This window comes from Ranitomeya imitator, chromosome 2, assembly GCF_032444005.1.
Source record: "Ranitomeya imitator isolate aRanImi1 chromosome 2, aRanImi1.pri, whole genome shotgun sequence".
NCBI classification, from domain to species: Eukaryota; Metazoa; Chordata; class Amphibia; order Anura; family Dendrobatidae; genus Ranitomeya; species Ranitomeya imitator.
In genome coordinates, this window is record NC_091283.1 from 753,230,724 (window position 1) to 753,253,995 (window position 23,272).

At 43.5% G+C, this 23,272-nt stretch overlaps 1 protein-coding gene and 1 long non-coding RNA gene across 2 annotated transcripts in view; one reads left to right on the top strand and one right to left on the bottom strand.

Moving 5' to 3' along the window:
• LOC138665641 (uncharacterized) overlaps positions 1-8,220 on the top strand; it is a 199,025-nt gene extending 190,805 nt beyond the window's left edge. Inside the window, exon 3 of the long non-coding RNA XR_011318504.1 lies at positions 8,115-8,220. This is a non-coding gene — a long non-coding RNA (uncharacterized lncRNA). The remainder of the gene's footprint in view (positions 1-8,114) is intronic.
• Positions 1-23,272, bottom strand: part of ADAMTS14 (ADAM metallopeptidase with thrombospondin type 1 motif 14) — a 247,040-nt gene that overhangs the window by 12,364 nt on the left and 211,404 nt on the right. Inside the window, exons 22-23 of the mRNA XM_069753303.1 lie at positions 10,696-10,825; positions 6,276-6,386 (exon numbers count right to left, since the gene is read on the bottom strand). Coding sequence (XP_069609404.1) covers positions 6,276-6,386; positions 10,696-10,825 — 241 coding nt within the window. The remainder of the gene's footprint in view (positions 1-6,275; positions 6,387-10,695; positions 10,826-23,272) is intronic.

The following is a 23,272-nucleotide window of genomic DNA, read 5'->3' on the forward strand; positions in this document are numbered from 1 at the left end:
AACTAAGAAGTTTTGTGCCTGATACTGCGTGTTACAATCTGATGAACTTGAATTGTCCAATAAACTTTTGCTTATTGAAAAGAACTGCGTGTCCCTTGAGTAATGTCCAACTTCTCCTGAAGATGGAGGCCTGGAGACAGCGGAGGAATATGGCCTACAAGTGAGTGTGATGCACCCCACACCTGGTAGCACATTTGAACTGGGACACGATTTTCCTGTAAAGAGCTGAGGCGTTATGGAACAGCTCGTCCACGGCTACCACCCTTAGTCACTTTACACACAGACATAGTGTGATCAGAGAAGGATGGAAAAGACTATACAGATAGTATAGCACAGGATCACAGCTTATTCTGATACTCCTTTGGTTTCCCCCAAGCCCAGGAGCTGTGGTATGGTCAGACCATGTTCCTGTACGGTCAGACACAGCCATTACACAGTAGAGACACATTTCTAAGATTATCTCAGTACAGGAACATTTTTTAACACATCCAATTGTGTGTTTTTTTTAATTCAAAGATCTATTGATTAAAATGTACTTTGTTTGTGGTAAAACCCCTTTAACCCCTTTACCCCCAAGGGTGGTTTGCACGTTAATGACCGGGCCAATTTTTACAATTCTGACCACTGTCCCTTTATAAGGTTATAACTCTGGAACGCTTCAATGGATCCTGGTGATTCTGACATTGTTTTCTCGTGACATATTGTACTTCATGAAAATGGTAAAAATTATTTGATAGTACCTGCGTTTATTTGTGAAAAAAACGGAAATTTGGCGAAAATTATGAAAATTTCGCAATTTTCCAACTTTGAATTTTTATGCAATTAAATCACAGAGATATGTCACACAAAATACTTAATAAGTAACATTTCCCACATGTCTACTTTACATCCGCACAATTTTGGAACCAAAATTTTTTTTTGTTAGGGAGTTATAAGGGTTAAAAGTTGACCAGCAATTTCTCATTTCTACAACACCATTTTATTTTAGGGACCACATCTCATTTGAAGTCATTTTGAGGTGTCTATATGATAGAAAATACCCAAGTGTGACACCATTCTAAAAACTACACCCCTCAAGGTGCTCAAAACCATATTCAAGAAGTTTATTAACCCTTCTGGTGCTTCACAGGAATTTTTTGAATGTTTAAATAAAAATGAACATTTAACTTTTTTTCACAAAAAATTTAATTCAGCTCCAATTTGTTTTATTTTACCAAGGGTAACAGGAGAAAATGGACCCCAAACATTGTTGTACAATTTGTCCTGAGTATGCCAATACCCCACATGTGGGGGTAAACCACTGTTTGGGCGCATGGCAGAGCTCGGAAGCGAAGGAGTGCCATTTGACTTTTCAATGCAAAATTGACTGGAATTGAGATGGGACGCCATGTTTCGTTTGGAGAGCCCCTGATGTGGCTAAACATTGAAACCCCCCACAAGTGACACCATTTTGGAAAGTAGACCCCCTAAGGAACTTATCTAGAGGTGTGGTGAGCACTTTGACCCAACAAGTGCTTCACAGAAGTTTATAATGTAGAACCGTAAAAATAAAAAATCATATTTTTTCACAAAAATTATCTTTTCGCCCCCAATTTTTTATTTTCCCAAGGGTAAGAGAAGAAATTGGACCCCAAAAGTTGTTGTACAATTTGTCCTGAGTACGCTGATAGCCCATATGTGGGGGTAAACCACTGTTTGGGCGGATGGGAGAGCTCGGAAGGGAAGGAGCGCCGTTTGACTTTTCAATGCAAAATTGACAGGAATTGAGATGGGACGTCATGTTGCGTTTGAAGAGCCACTGATGTGCCTAAACATTGAAACCCCCCACAAGTGACACCATTTTGGAAAGTAGACCCCCTAAGGAACTTATCTAGAGGTGTGGTGAGCACTTTGACCCACCAAGTGCTTCACAGAAGTTTATAATGTAGAACCGTAAAAATAAAAAATCATATTTTTTCACAAAAATTATCTTTTTGCCCCCAATTTTTTATTTTCCCAAGGGTAAGAGAAGAAATTGGACCCCAAAAGTTGTTGTACAATTTGTCCTGAGTACGCTGATACCCCATATGTGGGGGTAAACCACTGTTTGGGTGGATGGGAAAGCTCGGAAGGGAAGGAGCGCCGTTTGACTTTTCAAAGCAAAATTGACAGGAATTGAGATGGGACGCCATGTTGCGTTTGAAGAGCCACTGATGTGCCTAAACATTGAAACCCCCCACAAATGACACCATTTTGGAAAGTAGACCCCCTAAGGAATCTAGATGTGTGGTGAGGACTTTGAACCCCAAAGTGCTTCACAGAAGTTTATAACGCAGAGCCATGAAAATAAAAAAAAAAAATTATTTTCTCAAAAATGATCTTTTAGCCTGCAATTTTTTATTTTACCAAGGGTAACAGGAGAAATTTGACCCCAAAAGTTGTTGTCCAGTTTCTCCTGAGTACGCTGATACCCCATATGTGGGGGTAAATCACTGTTTGGGCACATGCCGGGGCTCGGAAGTGAAGTAGTGACGTTTTGAAATGCAGACTTTGATGGAATGCTCTGTGGGCGTCACGTTGCGTTTGCAGAGCCCCTGATGTGGCTTAACAGTAGAAACCCCCCACAAGTGACCCCATTTTGGAAACTAGACCCCCTAAGGAACTTATCTAGAGGTGTGGTGAGCACCTTGACCCACCAAGTGCTTCACAGAAGTTTATAATGCAGAGCTGTAAAAATAAAACAAAATTTTTTTCCCACAAAAATTATTTTTTTAGCCCCCAGTTTTGTATTTTCCTGAGTGTAACCGGAGAAATTGGACCCCAAAATTTGTTGCCCAATTTGTCCTGAGTGCGATGATACACCATATGTGGGGGGAACCACTGTTTGGGCACATGGGAGGGCTCAGAAGGGAAGGAGCTCCATTTGGAATGAGGACTTAGATGGAATGGTCTGCAGGTGTCACATTGCATTTGCAGAGCCCCTAATGTACCTAAACAGTAGAAACCTCCCACAAGTGACACCATTTTGGAAACTAGACCCCCTAAGTAACTCATCTAGATGTGTTGTGATAGCTTTGAACCCCCAAGTGTTTCACTACAGTTTGTAACGCAGAGCCGTGAAAATTAAAAAAAAAAATCTTTCCCCCCAAAATTATTTTTTAGCCCCCAGTTTTGTATTTTCCCGAGGGTAAGAGGAGAAATTCGACCCCAAAAGTTGTTGTCCAATTTGTCCTGAGTACGCTGATACCCCGTATGTTGGGGGAAACCAACGTTTGAGCGCATGGCAGAGCTCGGAAGGGAAGGAGCGCCATTTGGAATGCAGACTTAGATGGAATGGTCTGCAGACGTCACATTGCGTTTGCAGAACCCCTAATGTACCTAAACAGTAGAAACCCCCCACAAGTGACCCCATATTGGAAACTAGACCCCCCAGGGAACTAATCTAGATGTGTTGTGAGAACTTTGAACCCCCAAGTGTTTCACTACAGTTTATAACGCAGAGCCGTGAAAATAAAAAATCCTTTTTTTTCCCACAAAAAATATGTTTTAACCCCGAGTTTTGTATTTTCCCAAGGGTAGCAGGAGAAATTGGACCCCAACAGTTGTTGTCCTATTTGTCCTGAGTACGCTGATACCCCATATGTTGGGGTAAACCCCTGTTTGGGTACACGGGAGAGCTCGGAAGGGAAGAAGCACTGTTTTACTTTTTCAACGCAGAATTGGCTGGAATTGAGATCGGACGCCATGTCGCGTTTGGAGAGCCCCTGATGTGCCTAAACAGTGGAAACCCTCCAATTATAACTGAAACCCTAATCCAAACACATCCCTAACCCTAATCCCAAAAGTAACCCTAACCACACCTCTAACCCTGACACACCCCTAACCCTAATCCCAACCCTATTCCCAACCGTAAATGTAATCTAAACCCTAACTGTAACTTTAGCCCCAACCCAAACTGTAGCCCTAACCCTAGCCCTAACCCTAGCCCTAACCCTAGCCCTAACCCTAACCCTAGCCCTAACCCTAGCCCTAACCCTAGCCCTAACCCTAACCCTAGCCCTAGCCCTAACCCTAACCCTAGCCCTAACCCTAGCCCTAACCCTAGCCCTAACCCTAACCCTAACTCTAACCCTAGCCCTAATGGGAAAATGGAAATAAATACATTTTTTTAATTTTTCCCTAACTAAGGGGGTGATGAAGGGGGGTTTGATTTACTTTTATAGCGGGTTTTTTAGCGGATTTTTATGATTGGCAGCCGTCACACACTGAAAGACGCTTTTTATTGCAAAAAATATTTTTTGCGTTACCACATTTTGAGAGCTATAATTTTTCTATATTTTGGTCCACAGAGTCATGTGAGGTCTTGTTTTTTGCGGGACGAGTTGATGTTTTTATTGGTAACATTTTCGGGCACGTGACATTTTTTGATCGCTTTTTATTCCGATTTTTGTGAGGCAGAATGACCAAAAACCAGCTATTCATGAATTTCTTTTGGGGGAGGCGTTTATACCGTTCCGCGTTTGGTACAATTGATGAAGCAGTTTTATTCTTCGGGTCAGTACGATTACAGCGACACCTCATTTATATCATTTTTTTATGTTTTGGCGCTTTTATACGATAAAAACTATTTTATAGAAAAAATAATTATTTTTGCATCGCTTTATTCTCAGGACTATAACTTTTTTATTTTTTTGCTGATGATGCTGTATGGCGGCTCGTTTTTTGCGGGACAAGATGACGTTTTCAGCGGTACCATGGTTAGTTATATCTGTCTTTTTGATCGCGTGTTATTCCACTTTTTGTTCGGCGGTATGATAATAAAGCGTTGTTTTTTGCCTCGTTTTTTTTTTCTTACGGTGTTTACTGAAGGGGTTAACTAGTGGGCCAGTTTTATAGGTCGGGCCGTTACGGACGCGGCGATACTAAATATGTGTACTTTTATTGTTTTTTTTTTTTTATTTAGATAAAGAAATGTATTTATGGGAATAATATTTTTATTTTTTTTTTCATTATTTTGGAATATTTTTTTTTATTTTTTTTTACACATTTGAAATTTTTTTTTTTTAACTTTTTTACTTTGTCCCAGGGGGGGACATCACAGATCAGTGATCTGACAGTTTGCACAGCACTCTCTCAGATCACTGATCTGACATGCAGCGCTGCAGCCTTCACAGTGCCTGCTCTGAGCAGGCTCTGTGAAGCCACCTCCCTCCCTGCAGGACCCGGATCCGCGGCCATCTTGGATCCGGGGCTGGAGGGAGCAGGGAGGGAGGTGAGACCCTCGCAGCAACGCGATCACATCCCTTCCCTGTACCGCCGGCACATCGCGATCATCTTTGATCGCGGTGTGCCGGGGGTTAATGTGCCGGGGGCGGTCCGTGACCGCTCCTGGCACATAGTGCCGGATGTCAGCTGCGATAAACAGCTGACACCCGGCCGCGATCGGCGGCGCTCCCCCCGTGAGCGCTGCCGATCGCATATGACGTACTATTGCGTCCTTGGGAAGTAAAGCCCACCCCACATGGACGCAATAGTACGTCTAATGGCAGAAAGGGGTTAAAGAGAACCTGTCACCATGAAAACACATTTCAGTGTTCAGGCACCATGAAATAGAGCATGGGGAGCTGAGTAGACTGATATATAGTTTTGTGAGAAAAGATTCAATTTAACCTGTTTTTCCATCATTTAACCTCTACTCTTTTTCATTTTCACTCCCCATTCGCATGAGGATGATTTGAAACAGGGAGAGGTAGGACATATAATGCTTAGGTTTCATCCATGTTAAAAGGTCACCTTGACGTGGCTGAATGTTTTTTGTGCTCTTTAATCAAAAAACGTTAATCAAGAACCTTACGTTTTTAACGTTTACAGCAATATTGCATTATTGCGTTCATGTATTAATTAATCGCAGTGTGCTGACGCATTGGATATGTACATACTCGTATATTGGCCACATAGTGTATTGGTACACATGTGCATTCATTCAAAACTAAAGGTGTGCGCACCCTATTTTTTTTTTCCTTTTTTTCTTTTTTCATTTTTGTGTGTAAAACTATGTAAAAATCTGTTCAGCTTCCACTTCTCTGTAACATGGTGCATACAGATTAAACTGCATTTTCATGGTGACAGGTTTTTTTTAAACTTCCCACCTTCATTTTCTTTCATTAAAAAAATCATGCAGACGTTGTAAAAAGTCCTAGAAAGCTCAGACACGTTTTGTACAACTCAACTTGTTTTTAGTCTCATACAAAATATATAGTTAGTTACTACAGTATTGTTTGTTTTTCCATACTTACTTGATATTTTATTCACAGGATATTTAGGAGAATTTAGTGAGGAAGCCCATGGAGTTTTGGGGGTACTAAAATCACTGGTTTCTGCTTTTTGTGTAAGGCCGGGAGATTTCCCTGCAAAAATAACACAAAATAATAATATTATTCACATTTGGAGGATACAGAATTTATTATGTAATATATTTATTGGGGCGTCCTTCATATACTAAATAATGTGTTTTGACTCATTGTTTACTAATTAGATCATTGCTAAAATATACTAAAAAATGTAGGTGTTTTTTTGCCTTTTGTGATTACTGCCAGTGAGCATTGATGACCATACTGTAATATGTCTTGTGTTTTTTTTTTAAGGGAGTAGAGGCATTACTTATTCTTTTAACAGAGAATTTCACCTTCTGGATTGATCTTTCATTCTCAATTTATGGGTAAAGTCTATATTCAGTGAAGACAGATTTTCCCATTACTGAGATAGGAGATGAGAGTTGGTTCTAAGAGTGAAGGGAAAGGTGGAGATAGAGATTGACATTGTACTGTATAACAAAAGTAAGGCTGTGTGCCCACATTGCGGATTCGTGTGCGGATTTTTCCACACCGTTTTTGAAAAATCCGGAGGTAAAACGCACTGCGTTTTACCTGCGGCTTAACCACGGATTTACCACAGATTATCTGCGTTTTTTGTGTGGTTTTAGACCTGCGGATTCCTATTGAGGAGCAGGTGTAAAACGCTGCGGAATCCACGGAAAGAATTAACATGCTGCGGAAAATACAACGCAGCGTTTCCGAGCGGTATTTTGGGCACTGCGGATTTGGTTTTCCATAGGTTTACAAGGTACTGTAAACCTGATGGAAAACTGCTGTGAATCTGCAGGCAAATCCGCAACGTGTGCACATAACCTTACAGTTCTCCATAGAACATTGTGACCAGCAACTGTTATCTACTTTCTCAGTAAGGCCGGGGTCACACTTGCGAGTGTGATGCGAGACACTCACGCATGTATTTCTATGCAGCCGCACACTCTGGTCCCGAATGCTGGCGGCAGTGCCAAGAATTGATGCAAGTTTTTCTCATCGGACTCGCAAGTGTGACCCCGGCCTTATTGGAAAATCTGAAATCCCTGAAAACAGATTTGATCTGAGAATTGTGAATTTTGAGACTAAGGGCTCATACTCACCTGCGAGAAACTCGGATGAGTCTCGCACGTCAATATCCGGCTATGCTGCCGGCACTCAGGAGTGGAGCATGCGGCTGCATGTATTCCTATGCGGCCACACGCTCCGATCTGAGTGCCGGGTGCAGTGTCGGGTATTAACATGCGCGACTCATCCGAGTTTCTCGCAGGTGAGTATGAGCCCTAATTGATGATCAAGGAGGAGAAAGAAGCATATTTTTCTGATAAGATATATTACATAGTTGCTTATTTTTATGTGTAGTATTGATTTATAAAATAAAAATGAAAACAATGGTTACTTGTTAAGGGAACTGGTAGAAAAATGTAGTCCTCAGCACTTCTCTGGTTAAATATATTCTACAAACACATGATGAACCCTGATAAATATATTAAACTGATAAAATAATGATCTACAGTATATTAGCTCAATTTTGAATTTAAGCCGAGGCACATAACAAAAGAAGACTTCTAATTAAAAGAAGTCTGAATTATTGTCTTATGTGCATTATAACTTTTGAGTGAATGAGCAAATATGTATAAGAATAGAGCCAATACAGGTAAATCAAACAGTTTATGACCCCCAGAACAAATTCTTTATAAAAGCTGCTAATATCAGTCCTATGCAATGAATGAGTCCTCTGCATGTGACTACATCACTGCTGTCTTCCAACAGGTCTCGCTTGGCTGATGGACAGTAATATCCAGAGAGTTTCAAAAGCACACTGCTTTCTTCCTCAAGGATGACATTACACGCTCAAGACTTGTGTTATTCATTGCAGGAGCCAGTCAGCCATGAACGCGTGCTCTGCACATATGATCAAAATCCAGTGTGCAGGTAAGAAGTTCTAGCATTCAGCACAACAGAAGAATTCTCTAAGACATCAGTGGATTATCTATACTGACCCTACAGGACAATTATTTTCAGTTCTCTCTAAAGCACCATCTCAATAGTGTTTTTTTTTTTCATACTAATTTCACTGTTAAATATACACTGCTCAAAAAAATAAAGGGAACATTAAAATCTCACATCCTAGATATCACTGAATGAAATATTGCAGTTGTAAATCTTTATTCATTTCATAGTAGAATTTGTTGAGAACAATAAAACCTAAAAATTATCAACATAAATCACAACTAATATCCCATGGAGGTCTGGAGTTGGAATGATGCTCAAAATCAAAGTGGAAAATGAAGTTACAGGCTGATCCAACTTCAGTGGAAATGCCTCAAGATAAGGAAATGATGCTCAGTAGTGGTGTGGCCTCCACATGCCTGTATGACCTCCCTACAACGCCTGGGCATGCTCCTGATGAGGCGGCGGATGGTCTCCTGAGGGATCTCCTCCCAGACCTGGACTAAAGCATCCGCCAACTCCCGGACAGTCTGTGGTGCAACGTCACGTTGGTGGATGGTGCGAGTCATGATGTTCCAGATGTGTTCAATCGGATTCAGGTCTGGGGAACAGGCGGGCCAGTTTATAGCTTCAATGCCTTCATCTTGCAGGAACTGCTGACACACTCCAGCCACATGAGGTCTGGCATTGTCCTGCATTAGGAGGAACCCAGGGCCAACCGCACCAGCATATGGTCTTACAAGGGGTCTGAGGATCTCATCTCGGTGCCTGATGGCAGTCAGGCTACCTCTGGCGAGCATATGGAGGGCTGTGCGGCCCTCCAAAGAAATGCCACCCCACACCATTACTGACCCACTGCCAAACTGGCCATGCTGAAGCGTCTCTCTGTCACGTCTGTCATATGTGCTCAGTGTGAACCTGCTTTCATCTGTGAAGAGCACAGGGCGCCAGTGGTGAATTTGCGAATCCTGGTGTGTTGTGTCAAATGCCAAGCGTCCTGCACGGTGTTGGGCTGTGAGCACAACCCCCACCTGTGGACGTTGGGCACTCAGACCATCCTCATGGAGTTGGTTTCTAACTGTTTGTGCAGATACATGCACATTTGTGGCCTGCTGGAGGTCATTTTGCAGGGCTCTGGCAGTGCTCCTGTTCCTTGCACAAGGGCTGAGGTAGCGGTCCTGCTGCTGGGTTGTTGCCCCCATATGGCACCCTCCACGTCTCCTGGTGTACTGGCCTGTCTCCTGGTAGCGCCTCCAGCCTCTGGACATTACGCTGACAGACACAGCAAACCTTCTTGCCACAGCTCGCATTGATGTGCCATCCTGGATGAGCTGAACTACCTGACCCACTTGTGTGGGTTGTAGAGCCGGTCTCATGCTACCACAAGTGTGAAAGCACAACCAACATTCAAAAGTGACCAAAACATCAGCCAGAAAGCATTGGTACTGAGATGTGTCTGTCCCCCGGCATCAGCTTCCCTGCATTGTGTCAGTGCCGGCCGGCCGTAAAGCAGAGCACAGCAGTGACGTAACCGCTGTGTTCTGCTTTACGGCCGGCCGGCGCTAACACAGTGCAGGGAAGCGGACGTCGGGTGACAGACACCGGAATGTAAGTATGTACTGTTTTTTTAACTTTTACAATGGTAACCAGGGTAAATATCAGGTTACTAAGCGCGGCCCTGCGCTTAGTAACCCGATGTTTACCCTGGTTACAAGTGAAGACATCGCTGGATCGGCGTCACACACGCCAATTCAGCGATGTCAGCGGGTGATCCAGCGACGAAATAAAGTTCTGGCCTTCTAGCTCCGACCAGCGATGTCACAGCAGGATCCTGATCGCTGCTACGTGTCAAACACAACGATATCGCTATCCAGGACGCTGCAACGTCACGGATCGCTATCCTTATCGTTCTAAAGTTGTTCAGTGTGAAGGTACCTTAAGAGTGTAGCGGCATCGAAATTTTACATAATCCCAAAATTTGGTCAGCTTCAAAGCAGCACTTCCAGCAATTACGTAAGTAATCAAGGCCTCGAGCAGTACAAGTCTTATTTCTCTTATTATACTGCCTATTAAATAGTATATGTAAAAAGCTTGCATCACAAAGTGCCATGGGCTGCTATTTTTCGCTGTGTCAATAAGTATAAATTATGAACACAGGCCAAGTTGTAGTAGTTGGAAGAGCCACAGACAAAAGGGCCTAGATGGGGGAATCTTCAACTATAAGATCACTGGTTTTTCCATATGTGTGTTCAGATTAATTTGTTCAGCATCCAAGGCTGTTCTATTTTACTGTGGTTGTTACAACCTTCACAATATTACACCCAATTTTCAAGTAAGCAAAAGTTGCACAGGTTTATCCAGAGCAAGAGCCAAATGTCAGCGCTGCATCTTATTACCGTACCTGGGCAGGGTGCCATCTTGCAGACTTGGATTGTTTCAGGCTTGTCGCCATCACATTGACCTATAACATTATCACTTGCTTTGCACACAACTTGGCGCTGCTGGATGCCCTCACCGCAACTTGATGAGCACTGTGAAATCCAAGGAGATAACATCAATCAAGAAAGTAAGTAGTTTGTGGAAGTGTAGAGATTTCCTTCAGAGAATGCAGGATGTACCGTATCTTCCAAGTTATTGGTTTCTTACAAACAGACAACAGATGCACCACAACCTCCCTTAAGCCTCATAAATAAATACAAAAATATATAAATGAAAAGCACATGTCGAGTAGCGTGGGCTGCATGTATACTCTGTTTTTGCCAAACATTTTTTTTTAACTATAATATTTACTTCCATGTACTTACAGTACATGTATTAAAGCAGCTTTGAAGTCAGAGAGGAAATTACACATCTGTAGTTGTCTTACATATAATAGTGAGTTCATAGAAATTAAGATAAAGTATTTGAGGATTTTTTTATACTAGGTATGTGATCAATGTTCAAACAAGAGGAACCTTCCTAAAAGCGGAGAGGGCATGCTGCTTTACTAGGGAAACTGCCTTAAAGGGTTTGCCCGTGGATAGAAAAAAAAGAAAGAAAATGTCATTACCAAATCACGTTTGTTTTGTCTAGGGAGATAATCTTTATATGGCACCACTATGACCCCTATCTTGTTACACCGACAAAAAACAGTGCTAGAATGTTAATAGGACAGGTGTTCATAAGCATGTGCATTCTTCATGTGTTTGTAGATGTGCGCACAGTGGGAATCCTGTTATGAATAGGCAATTCAGGACCACAATGGACCTTGAAGTTCAGAGCACACAAGTGACCTGACAAAAACCACAAAACATAGGACGAGCTCTGAGACGTGGGAACTCTGCTGACCGCAATCCCTAAACCTATCAAACCACACTAGAGGTAGCCGTGGATTGCGCCTAACGCTCCCTATGCAACTCAGCACAGCCTGAGAAACTAGCTAGCCTGAAGATAGAAAAATAAGCCTACTTTGCCTCAGAGAAATTCCCCAAAGGAAAAGGCAGCCCCCCACATATAATGACTGTGAGTAAGATGAAAATACAAACACAGAGATGAAATAGATTTAGCAAAGTGAGGCCCGACTTACTGAATAGACTGAGGATAGGAAAGATAGCTTTGCGGTCAACACAAAAACCTACAAACAACCACGCAGAGGGGCAAAAAGACCCTCCGCACCGACTAACGGTACGGAGGTGCTCCCTCTGCGTCTCAGAGCTTCCAGCAAGCAAGCAAAACCAAAAAAGCAAGCTGGACAGAAAATATAGCAACAAAAGTAACACAAGCAGAACTTAGCTTATGCTGAGCAGACAGGCCACAGGAACGAACCAGGAGGAAGCAAGACCAATACTAGAACATTGACTGGAGGCCAGGATCAAAGCACTAGGTGGAGTTAAATAGAGCAGCACCTAACGACTTAACCTCATCACCTGAGGAAGGAAACTCAGAAGCCGCAGTACCACTCGTGACCACAGGAGGGAGCTTGATCACAGAATTCACAACAGTACCCCCCCTTGAGGAGGGGTCGCCGAACCCTCACCAGAGCCCCCAGGCCAACCAGGATGAGCCATATGAAAGGCACGAACAAGATCGGCAGCATGGACATCAGAGGCAAAGACCCAGGAATTATCTTCCTGACCATACCCCTTCCACTTAACCAGATACTGGAGTTTCCGTCTCGAAACACGAGAATCCAAAATCTTCTCCACTATATACTCCAACTCCCCCTCCACCAAAACCGGGGCAGGAGGATCAACAGATGGAACCACAGGCGCCACGTATCTCCGCAACAATGACCTATGGAATACGTTATGTATGGAAAAAGAATCTGGAAGGGTCAGACGAAAAGACACAGGATTAAGAACCTCAGAAATCCTATACGGACCAATGAAACGAGGCTTAAACTTAGGAGAGGAAACCTTCATAGGAATATAACGAGATGACAACCAAACCAAATCCCCAACACGAAGTCGGGGACCCACACAGCATCTGCGATTAGCGAAACGTTGAGCCTTCTCCTGGGACAAGGTCAAATTGTCCACTACATGAGTCCAAATCCGCTGCAACCTGTCCACCACAGTATCCACACCAGGACAGTCCGAAGACTCAACCTGCCCTGAAGAGAAACGAGGATGGAACCGAGAATTGCAGAAAAACGGTGAAACCAAGGTAGCCGAGCTGGCCCGATTATTAAGAGCGAATTCAGCCAACGGCAAAAAGGACACCCAATCATCCTGATCAGCAGAAACAAAACATCTCAGATATGTTTCCAAGGTCTGATTGGTTCGTTCAGTCTGGCCATTTGTCTGAGGATGGAAAGCCGAGGAAAAAGACAAATCAATGCCCATCCTAGCACAAAAGGCTCGCCAAAACCTTGAAACAAACTGGGAACCTCTGTCAGAAACGATGTTCTCTGGAATGCCATGTAAACGAACCACATGCTGGAAGAACAATGGCACCAAATCAGAGGAGGAAGGTAATTTAGACAAGGGTACCAAATGGATCATCTTAAAGAAGCGATCACAAACTACCCAAATGACCGACATCTTTTGAGAGACGGGGAGATCCGAAATAAAATCCATAGAGATATGTGTCCAAGGCCTCTTCGGGACCGGCAAGGGCAAAAGCAACCCACTGGCACGAGAACAGCAGGGCTTAGCCCGAGCACAAATCCCACAGGACTGCACAAAAGAACGCACATCCCGCGACAGAGACGGCCACCAAAAGGATCTAGCCACCAAATCTCTGGTACCAAGGATTCCAGGATGACCAGCCAACACCGAACAATGAACCTCAGAAATAACTTTATTCGTCCACCTATCAGGGACAAACAGTTTCTCTGCTGGGCAACGATCAGGTTTATTAGCCTGAAATTTTTGCAGCACCCGCCGCAAATCAGGGGAGATGGCAAACACAATTACTCCCTCTTTGAGAATACCCGCCGGCTCAGAAAAACCCGGAGAGTCGGGCACAGAACTCCTAGACAGGGCATCCGCCTTCACATTTTTAGAGCCCGGAAGGTACGAAATCACAAAGTCAAAACGGGAGAAAAACAGCGACCAATGAGCCTGTCTAGGATTCAACCGTTTGGCAGACTCGAGATAAGTCAAGTTCTTGTGATCAGTCAAGACCACCACGCGATGCTTAGCTCCTTCAAGCCAATGATGCCACTCCTCGAATGCCCACTTCATGGCCAGCAACTCTCGATTGCCAACATCATAATTTCGCTCCGCAGGCGAAAACTTCCTGGAAAAGAAGGCGCATGGCTTCATCACCGAGCAATCAGCACCTCTTTGCGACAAAACAGCCCCCGCTCCAATTTCAGAAGCATCAACCTCAACCTGGAACGGAAGCGAAACATCTGGTTGACACAACACAGGGGCAGAAGAAAAACGACGCTTTAACTCTTGAAAAGCTTCCACAGCAGCAGAAGACCAATTGACCACATCAGCACCCTTCTTGGTCAAATCGGTCAATGGTTTAGCAATACTAGAAAAATTGCAGATGAAGCGACGATAAAAATTAGCAAAGCCAAGGAACTTTTGCAGACTCTTCAGAGATGTCGGCTGAGTCCAATCATAAATGGCCTGGACCTTAACAGGGTCCATCTCGATGGTAGAAGGGGGAAAAATGAACCCCAAAAATGAAACCTTCTGAACACCAAAGAGACACTTTGATCCCTTCACAAACAAAGAATTAGCACGCAGGACCTGGAACACCATTCTGACCTGCTTCACATGAGACTCCCAATCATCCGAGAAGACCAAAATATCATCCAAGTATACAATCAGGAATTTATCCAGGTACTCTCGGAAGATGTCATGCATAAAGGACTGAAATACTGATGGAGCATTGGCAAGTCCGAATGGCATAACTAGGTACTCAAAATGGCCCTCGGGTGTATTAAATGCAGTTTTCCATTCATCGCCCCGTTTAATACGCACAAGATTATATGCACTACGAAGATCTATCCTGGTGAACCAACTAGCCCCCTTAATCCGAGCAAACAAATCAGATAGCAGCGGCAAGGGGTACTGAAATTTGACCGTGATTTTATTTAGAAGGCGGTAATCAATACAAGGTCTCAGCGAACCATCCTTCTTGGCCACAAAAAAGAACCCTGCTCCCAATGGTGATGACGACGGCCGAATATGACCCTTCTCCAAGGATTCTTTTACGTAACTCCGCATAGCGGCGTGCTCAGGTACAGATAAATTAAACAGTCGACCCTTAGGAAACTTACTACCAGGAATCAACTCGATAGCACAATCACAATCCCTATGCGGAGGTAGGGCATTGGACTTGGGCTCATCGAATACATCCCGGTAATCAGACAAGAACTCTGGGACCTCAGAAGGGGTGGATGATGAGATAGACAGAAATGGAACATCACCATGTACCCCCTGACAACCCCAGCTGGACACAGACATTGATTTCCAATCTAATACTGGGTTATGGACTTGTAGCCATGGCAACCCCAACACGACCACATCATGCAGATTTTGCAACACCAGAAAGCGAATATCCTCCTGGTGCGCAGGAGCCATGCACATGGTCAGCTGGGTCCAATACTGAGGCTTATTCTTGGCCAAAGGCGTAGCATCAATTCCTCTCAATGGAATAAGACACTGCAAGGGCTCCAAGGCCACAGCGCCTAGCAAACTCCAAGTCCATCAAATTCAGGGCAGCGCCTGAATCCACAAATGCCATGACAGAATAGGAAGACAAAGAGCAGATCAAAGTAACGGACAAAAGAAATTTCGACTGTACCGTACCAATGGTGGCTGACTTAGCGAACCGCTTAGTGCGCTTAGGACAATCGGAGATAGCATGAGTGGAATCACCACAGTAGAAACACAGCCCATTCTGACGTCTGTGTTCTTGCCTTTCAGCTCTGGTCAAAGTCCTATCGCACTGCATAGGCTCAGGTTTATGCTCAGATAATACCGCAAAATGGTGCACAGATTTACGCTCACGCAAGCGTCGACCGATCTGAATGGCCAAAGACATAGACTCATTCAGACCAGCAGGCATAGGAAATCCCACCATGACATCCTTAAGGGCTTCAGAGAGACCCTTTCTGAAGATTGCTGCCAAAGCACATTCATTCCATTGAGTGAGCACAGACCACTTTCTAAACTTCTGACAATAAATCTCTATCTCATCCTGACCCTGACACAGAGCCAGCAAATTTTTCTCTGCCTGATCCACTGAATTAGGTTCATCGTACAGTAATCCGAGCGCCAGAAAAAACGCATCAATATTACATAATGCAGGATCTCCTGGCGCAAGGGAAAATGCCCAGTCTTGAGGGTCGCCACGTAATCTATATATATAATTGTCTAAGGGTTTTTCCGTCTGTCTGTCTGTCCTGGAAATCCCGCCTCTCTGATTGGTCGAGGCCGCCAGGCCTCGACCAATCAGCAACGGGCACAGCGACGATGATGTCATAAAGGACGTAGACATCTCACGTTTCTGATTCAGCGACGGGCACAGTATCGACGTAGATGTCATAATGGTTGCCATGGCGATGATGATGTCCTATTGGTTGCCTCGACCAATCAGCGACGGGCACAGTCTGCCGCGAATTCTGGAATCATCATTGTCTATATCCTACGGGGACATTGGCCTCGACCAATCAGCAACGGGCACAGCGACGATGATGTCATAATGGTTGCCATGGCGACGATGATGTCATAAAGGTTGCCTCGATTAATCAGCGACGGGCACAGTCTGCCGCGAATTCTGGAATCATCATTGTCCATATATTACAGGGACATGCATATTCTAGAATACCCGATGCGTTAGAATCGGGCCACAATCTAGTAAAGAAATAATGATCTTAACTTGTTGAACTGGGTCACCAGAGGAGCGAGGTTTCAACGCCAGAAACAGTTTGCAATTATTTTTGAAACTCAGAAATTTAGCTCTATCTCCAGAAAACAAATCAGGAATAGGAATTCTTGGTTCTAACATAGAATTCTGAGCCACAAAGTCTTGAATATTTTGTACTCTTGCAGTGAGAAGATCCACACATGAAGACAGACCTTTAATGTCCATCACCACACCTGTGTCCTGAACCACCCAAATGTCTAGGGGAAAAAAAGGCAAAACACAGTGCAAAGAAAAAAAAATGGTCTCAGAACTTCTTTTTTCCCTCTATTGAGAAGCATAGTACTTTGGGCCTCCAGTACTGTTATGAATAGGCAATTCAGAACCACAATGGACCTTGAAGTTCAGAGCACACAAGTGACCTGACAAAAACCACAAAACATAGGACGAGCTCTGAGACGTGGGAACTCTGCTGACCGCAATCCCTAAACCTATCAAACCACACTAGAGGTAGCCGTGGATTGCGCCTAACGCTCCCTATGCAACTTGGCACAGCCTGAGAAACTAGCTAGCCTGAAGATAGAAAAATAAGCCTACCTTGCCTCAGAGAAATTCCCCAAAGGAAAAGGCAGCCCCCCCACATATAATGACTGTGAGTAAGATGAAAATACAAACACAGAGATGAAATAGATTTAGCAAAGTGAGGCCCGACTTACTGAATAGACCGAGGATAGGAAAGATAGCTTTGCGGTCAACACAAAAACCTACAAACAACCACGCAGAGGGGCAAAAAGACCCTCCGCACCGACTAACGGTACGGAGGTGCTCCCTCTGCATCTCAGAGCTTCCAGCAAGCAAGCAAAACCAAAAAAGCAAGCTGGACAGAAAATATAGCAACAAAAGTAACACAAGCAGAACTTAGCTTATGCTGAGCAGACAGGCCACAGGAACGAACCAGGAGGAAGCAAGACCAATACTAGAACATTGACTGGAGGCCAGGATCAAAGCACTAGGTGGAGTTAAATAGAGCAGCACCTAGCGACTTAACCTCATCACCTGAGGAAGGAAACTCAGAAGCCGCAGTACCACTCGTGACCACAGGAGGGAGCTTGATCACAGAATTCACAACAGAATCCTCATCTAATACTGGAGATAAAAGGGTTCTGCCTGCTGTGACCTAGATATAACCTATATCATCTATACCATCGTTCATACTATCAAACTTTCTCCAGGTCACAGCAGCGGAGCTTCTTACTGCACATGCTCACGGGTTTATGTCATATTAATATTCCACTCGTCACCATCAGGCACCTCTCCAACTTCTTCCAGTCATCCACAGCATCCTAAGGGACATCCCTTTCCATACCATACCTGATTTCTTCGCCTATTATAGTCTTACTTGGAAACTCTGTATACATTTCTCCACTTCAGCTCCGTCTCTCTACCTTTATCTTCTTATAAGTGAGGTTTGACAAAGACCCATCACGGGATCGAAACGTTACCTACTTTATACCTACCACGGAGACCTTCTCTATTTTGCCTAATATTGTGGTGACCTGAATAAACTTTTGCTCTTGTTATGCATCCAAAAATTCAAAACTTGAGTGCGGCTGTTTTCTTCAACTTATGCCTATTAATATTCCACGACATGTTTCTGTCAGTGTAACCAGACAACAGTCATTTTAATGCACATTGTGATTATATCCCTAGCCTAAATGATTCTGATTTGCTGATTAAAGGTATTTATAAATTCATTTACAATGGCATTTTTTTACATTTTGGAAGAATCCCATTAAGATAGCTTTCATGGATCTTGGCAAAAGGCCCCTTCACTTAGGAGGTCCCAGGAAGTTCTTTGGTATTCATCCTTTCACCCCTATACAGGAATCTGAGTTTTGCTGTGAAGACTCTTGGGTTGCGTATAAGGAGAAGCTGCTGGACTGTGAAGCGAGTTGGCAGAGGACAATGGTATATACAGATCAAAGCCAGAGAGATGTAAAATTGGTTATGAGAATATCGGAAGTCAAGTAAGAATTGCACCTCATATACATAGGACAGCTTAGCACAGATGGAGACAACTGTGGCACACGATGCAAACACCTTTCCTACATCAGTGCTCCAGGTGCGCCGAACGTCTGGAGAAAATCTAATATACCCGAAGATTTCACCTATTATAAGTTCATGCTTAAAACATACAACTCTGCCCTTCACCTCTCCAAACAAACCTATTTTAACACCCCTATCACCTCACTGTCCAATAACCCTAAACGTCTCTTTGACACTTTCCAGTCCCTACTCAAACCAAGAGTGCAGGCCCCAACCACAGATTTTCGGGCTGACGATCTGGCCAATTACTTCAAAGAAAAAATTTACCACATTCGACAGGAAATTATCTCCCAATCCCTTCATACCATGCACTGTCCTCCCTCCCCCACTGCATCTAGCTCACTCTCTGACTTTGAACCAGTCACAGAAGAAGAAGTAATCAGGCTCCTTGCATCTTCTCACCCGACCACTTGCACCAGTGACCCCATTCCGTCACATCTCCTCCAGTCCCTTTCCCCGGCTGTCACCTCTCACCTAACAAAAATATTCAACCTCTCTCTCCCGGTATTTTTCCCTCCTCATTTAAGCATGCCATCATGCATCCATTACTTAAAAAATCATCCCTCGATCAAAACTGGTGCTGGTAGTGGGCGACTCAATTATTAGGGGAACAGATAAGGCAATCTGTCACAAAGACAGGGATCATCAAACGGCGCCTACCTGGCGCTCGAGTCTGATACATCGCTGATCGGGTGGACAGATTACTGGGAGGGGCTGGTGAGGACCCAGCGGTCATGGTGCACATTGGCAGAAATGACAAAGTTAGAGGTAGGTGGACGGTCCTTAAAGATGATTTCAGGGAATTAGGCTGCAAGCTGAAAGCAAGGACCTCCAACGTGGTATTTTCTGAAATACTGCCTGTACCACGTGCCACGCCAGAGAGGCAACGGGAGATTAGGGAGGTTAATAAGTGGCTCAAGAATTGGAGTAGGAAGGAGGGGTTTGGGTTCCTTCAGAACTGGGCCGACTTCTCAGTTGTCTACAGGCTCTACGCTAGGGACAGGCTGCACCTCTATGGGGAGGGTGCAGCTGTGCTGGGGGAGAAAATGGCTAGAAGGTTGGAGGAGTGTTTAAACTAGGAATTGGGGGGGAGGGTACTCATTTTATAGGAGGGGAAGATAGTGCAGATAGAGACCTGGGCACAAATAAGGAAGATGGGGGTGGCGGTGGCATGGGGGGTGGGGTTAGAACAGTTAATAATTTAAGAAAAAATAGAGGTGCAGAGAGATACATAAAATGTTTTTATACTAATGCAAGAAGCCTCGCCAACAAAATGGACGAATTAGAATTGATGTTGTTGAAGCATAATTATGACATGGTGGGGATATCTGAAACGTGGCTGGATGAGAGCCATGACTGGGCTGTTAATTTACAGGGTTATAGTCTGTTCAGAAATGACCGAATGGATAAGCGAGGGGGAGGGGTGTGTTTGTATGTAAAATCGTCCTTAAAACCCATCCGGCGTGATAATATAGGTGAATTTAATAAAAATGTAGAGTCCCTGTGGGTGGAGATAAGGGGAGGGGGAAAAAATAATAAATTACTGATAGGGGTTTGTTATAAATCTCCAAAACTAATGGAAGCAATGGAGAATATCCTCGTAAAGCAAATAGATGAAGCTGCGACTCAAGGAGAAGTCATTATTATGGGGGACTTCAACTACCCTGAAATAGATTGGGGAACAGAAACCTGCAGTTCCAGCAAAGGTAATCGGTTTTTGACAACTATGAGAGACAATTACCTTTTACAACTGGTTCAGGACCCAACAAGAAGGGGGGCACTGCTAGACCAAATATTAACCAACAGGCCAGACCGCATATCAAATATAAGAGTTTTCATGTATCCTCTAATAAGATGTGTAGTAGAGGGGTTACACGGACACTAAACTTCAGGAGGGCAAATGTCCAACGGATGAGAGATGATCTTGGTGCAATTAACTGGGACGATATCCTGAGACATAAAAATACACAAAGAAAATGGGAGACGTTTATTAGCATCCTGGATAGGACCTGTGCACAGTATATACTGTATGGGAATAAACATACTAGGAATAGGAGGAAACCAATATGGCTAAATAGAGCTGTAAGGGGCGCAATAAGTGACCAAAAAAAAGCATCTAGAGAATTAAAGGAAGTAGGTAGTGATGAGGCATTAAATAAATACAGAAAATTAAATAATGTCTGTAAAACGCAAATCAAGGCAGCAAAGATTGAGACAGAGAGACTCATTGCCAGAGAGAGTAAAAATAATCCCAAAATATTCTTTAACTACGTAAACAGTAAGAAACTAAAAAATGATAGTATTGGCCCCCTTAAAAATAGTCTGGGTGAAATGGTGGATGAGGATGAGGAAAAAGCCAATATGCTAAATTACTTTTTTTCATCAGTATTTACAAAAGAAAATCCCATGGCAGACAATATGATCAGTGATAACAAAAATTCCACATTAAGTGTCACCTGCTTAACCTAGCAGGAATTACGGCGGCGTCTAAAAATTGCTAAAATTTACAAATCTTCGGGCCCGGATGGGATACACCCCCGAGTACTGCAGGAATTAAGTACAGTCATTGATAGACCATTATTTTTAATCTTCAAAGAGTCCATAATAACAGGGTCTGTGCCACAGGACTGGCGTATAGCAAATGTGGTGCCAATATTCAAAAAGGGGACAAAAACTGAACTCGGTAATTATAGGCCAGTAAGCTTAACCTCTACTGTGGGTAAAATCCTGGAGGGCATTCTAAGGGATGCTATGCTGGAGTATCTGAAGAGGCATAACCTCATGACCCAGTATCAGCACGGGTTTACTAGGGACCGTTCATGTCAGACTAATTTGATCAGCTTCTATGAAGAGGTAAGTTCTGAACTGGACCAATGGAACCCAGTAGATGTAGTGTATATGGTCTTTTCAAAAGCTTTTGATACGGTGCCACACAAAAGGTTGATACATAAAAATGAGAATAATGGGGATAGGGGAAAATATGTGTAAGTGGGTTGAGAGCTGGCTCAGGGATAGGAAACAAAGGGTGGTTATTAATGGAACACACTCGGACTGGGTCGCGGTTAGCAGTGGGGTACCATAGGGGTCAGTATTGGGCCCTCTTCTTTTTAACATATTTATTAATGACCTTGTAGGGGGCATTCAGAGTAGAATTTCAATATTTGCAGATGACACCAAACTCTGCAGGGTAATCAATACAAAGGAGGACAGTTTTATATTACAGGATAATTTATGTGAACTAGAAGCTTGGGCTGATAAATGGCAAATGAGCTTTAATGGGGATAAATGTAAGGTCATGCACTTGGGTAGAAGTAATAAGATGTATAACTATGTGCTTAATTCTAAAACTCTGGGCAAAACCGTCAATGAAAAAGACCTGGGTGTATGGGTGGATGACAAACTCATATTCAGTGGCCAGTGTCAGGCAGCTGCTACTAAGGCAAATAAAATAATGGGATGCATTAAAAGAGGCATAGGTGCTCATGAGGAGAACATAATTTTACCTCTATACAAGTCACTTGTTCAACCACACTTAGAATACTGTGCATAGTTCTGGTCTCCAGTGTATAAGAAAGACATAGCTGAACTGGAGCGGGTGCAAAGAAGAGGACTGGGGGGTCTGCAATACCAAGATAGGTTATTACACTTGGGGCTATTTAGTTTGGAAAAACGAAGACTAAGGGGTGATCTTATTTTAATGTATAAATATATGAGGGGACAGTACAAAGACCTTTCTGATGATCTTTCTAATCATAGACCTGAGACAGGGACAAGGGGCATCCTCTACGTCTGGAGGAAAGAAGGTTTAAGCATAATAACAGACGCGGATTCTTTACTGTAATAGCAGTGAGACTATGGAACTCTCTGCCGTATGATGTTGTAATGAGTGATTCGTTACTTAAATTTAAGAGGGGACTGGATACCTTTCTGGAAAAGTATAATGTTACAGGGTATATATACTAGATTCCTTGATAGGGTGTTGATCCAGGGAACTAGTCTGATTGCCGTATGTGGAGTCGGGAAGGAATTTTTTTCCCCAATGTGGAGCTTACTCTTTGCCACATGGGTTTTTTTTTTGCCTTCCTCTGGATCAACATGTTAGGGCATGTTAGGTTAGGCTATGGGTTGAACTAGATGGACTTAAAGTCTTCCTTCAACCTTAATAACTATGTAACTATGTAACTAAAACTGTGCCGCTAATAGACCTGTCTCTAATCTTCCCTTCATCTCTAAACTCCTCGAACGCCTGGTCCACTCCCGTCTTATCCACTATCTCTCAGATAACTCTCTTCTTGACCCTCTTCAATCTGGTTTCTGCTCTTTACACTCTATTGAAACTGCCCTCACTAAAGTCTCTAATAACCTCCTAACAGCTAAATCTAATGGTTACTACTCCATGCTAATTCTCTTGGATCTCTCCGCAGCATTCGATACTGTGGATCATCAGCTCCTCCTCACTATGCTCTGCTCCATCGGCCTCAAGGACACTGTTCTCTCCTGGTTCTCCTCCTATCTCTCTGACCACTCCTTCACTGTATTCTTTGCTGGTTCCTCCTCCTCTCACC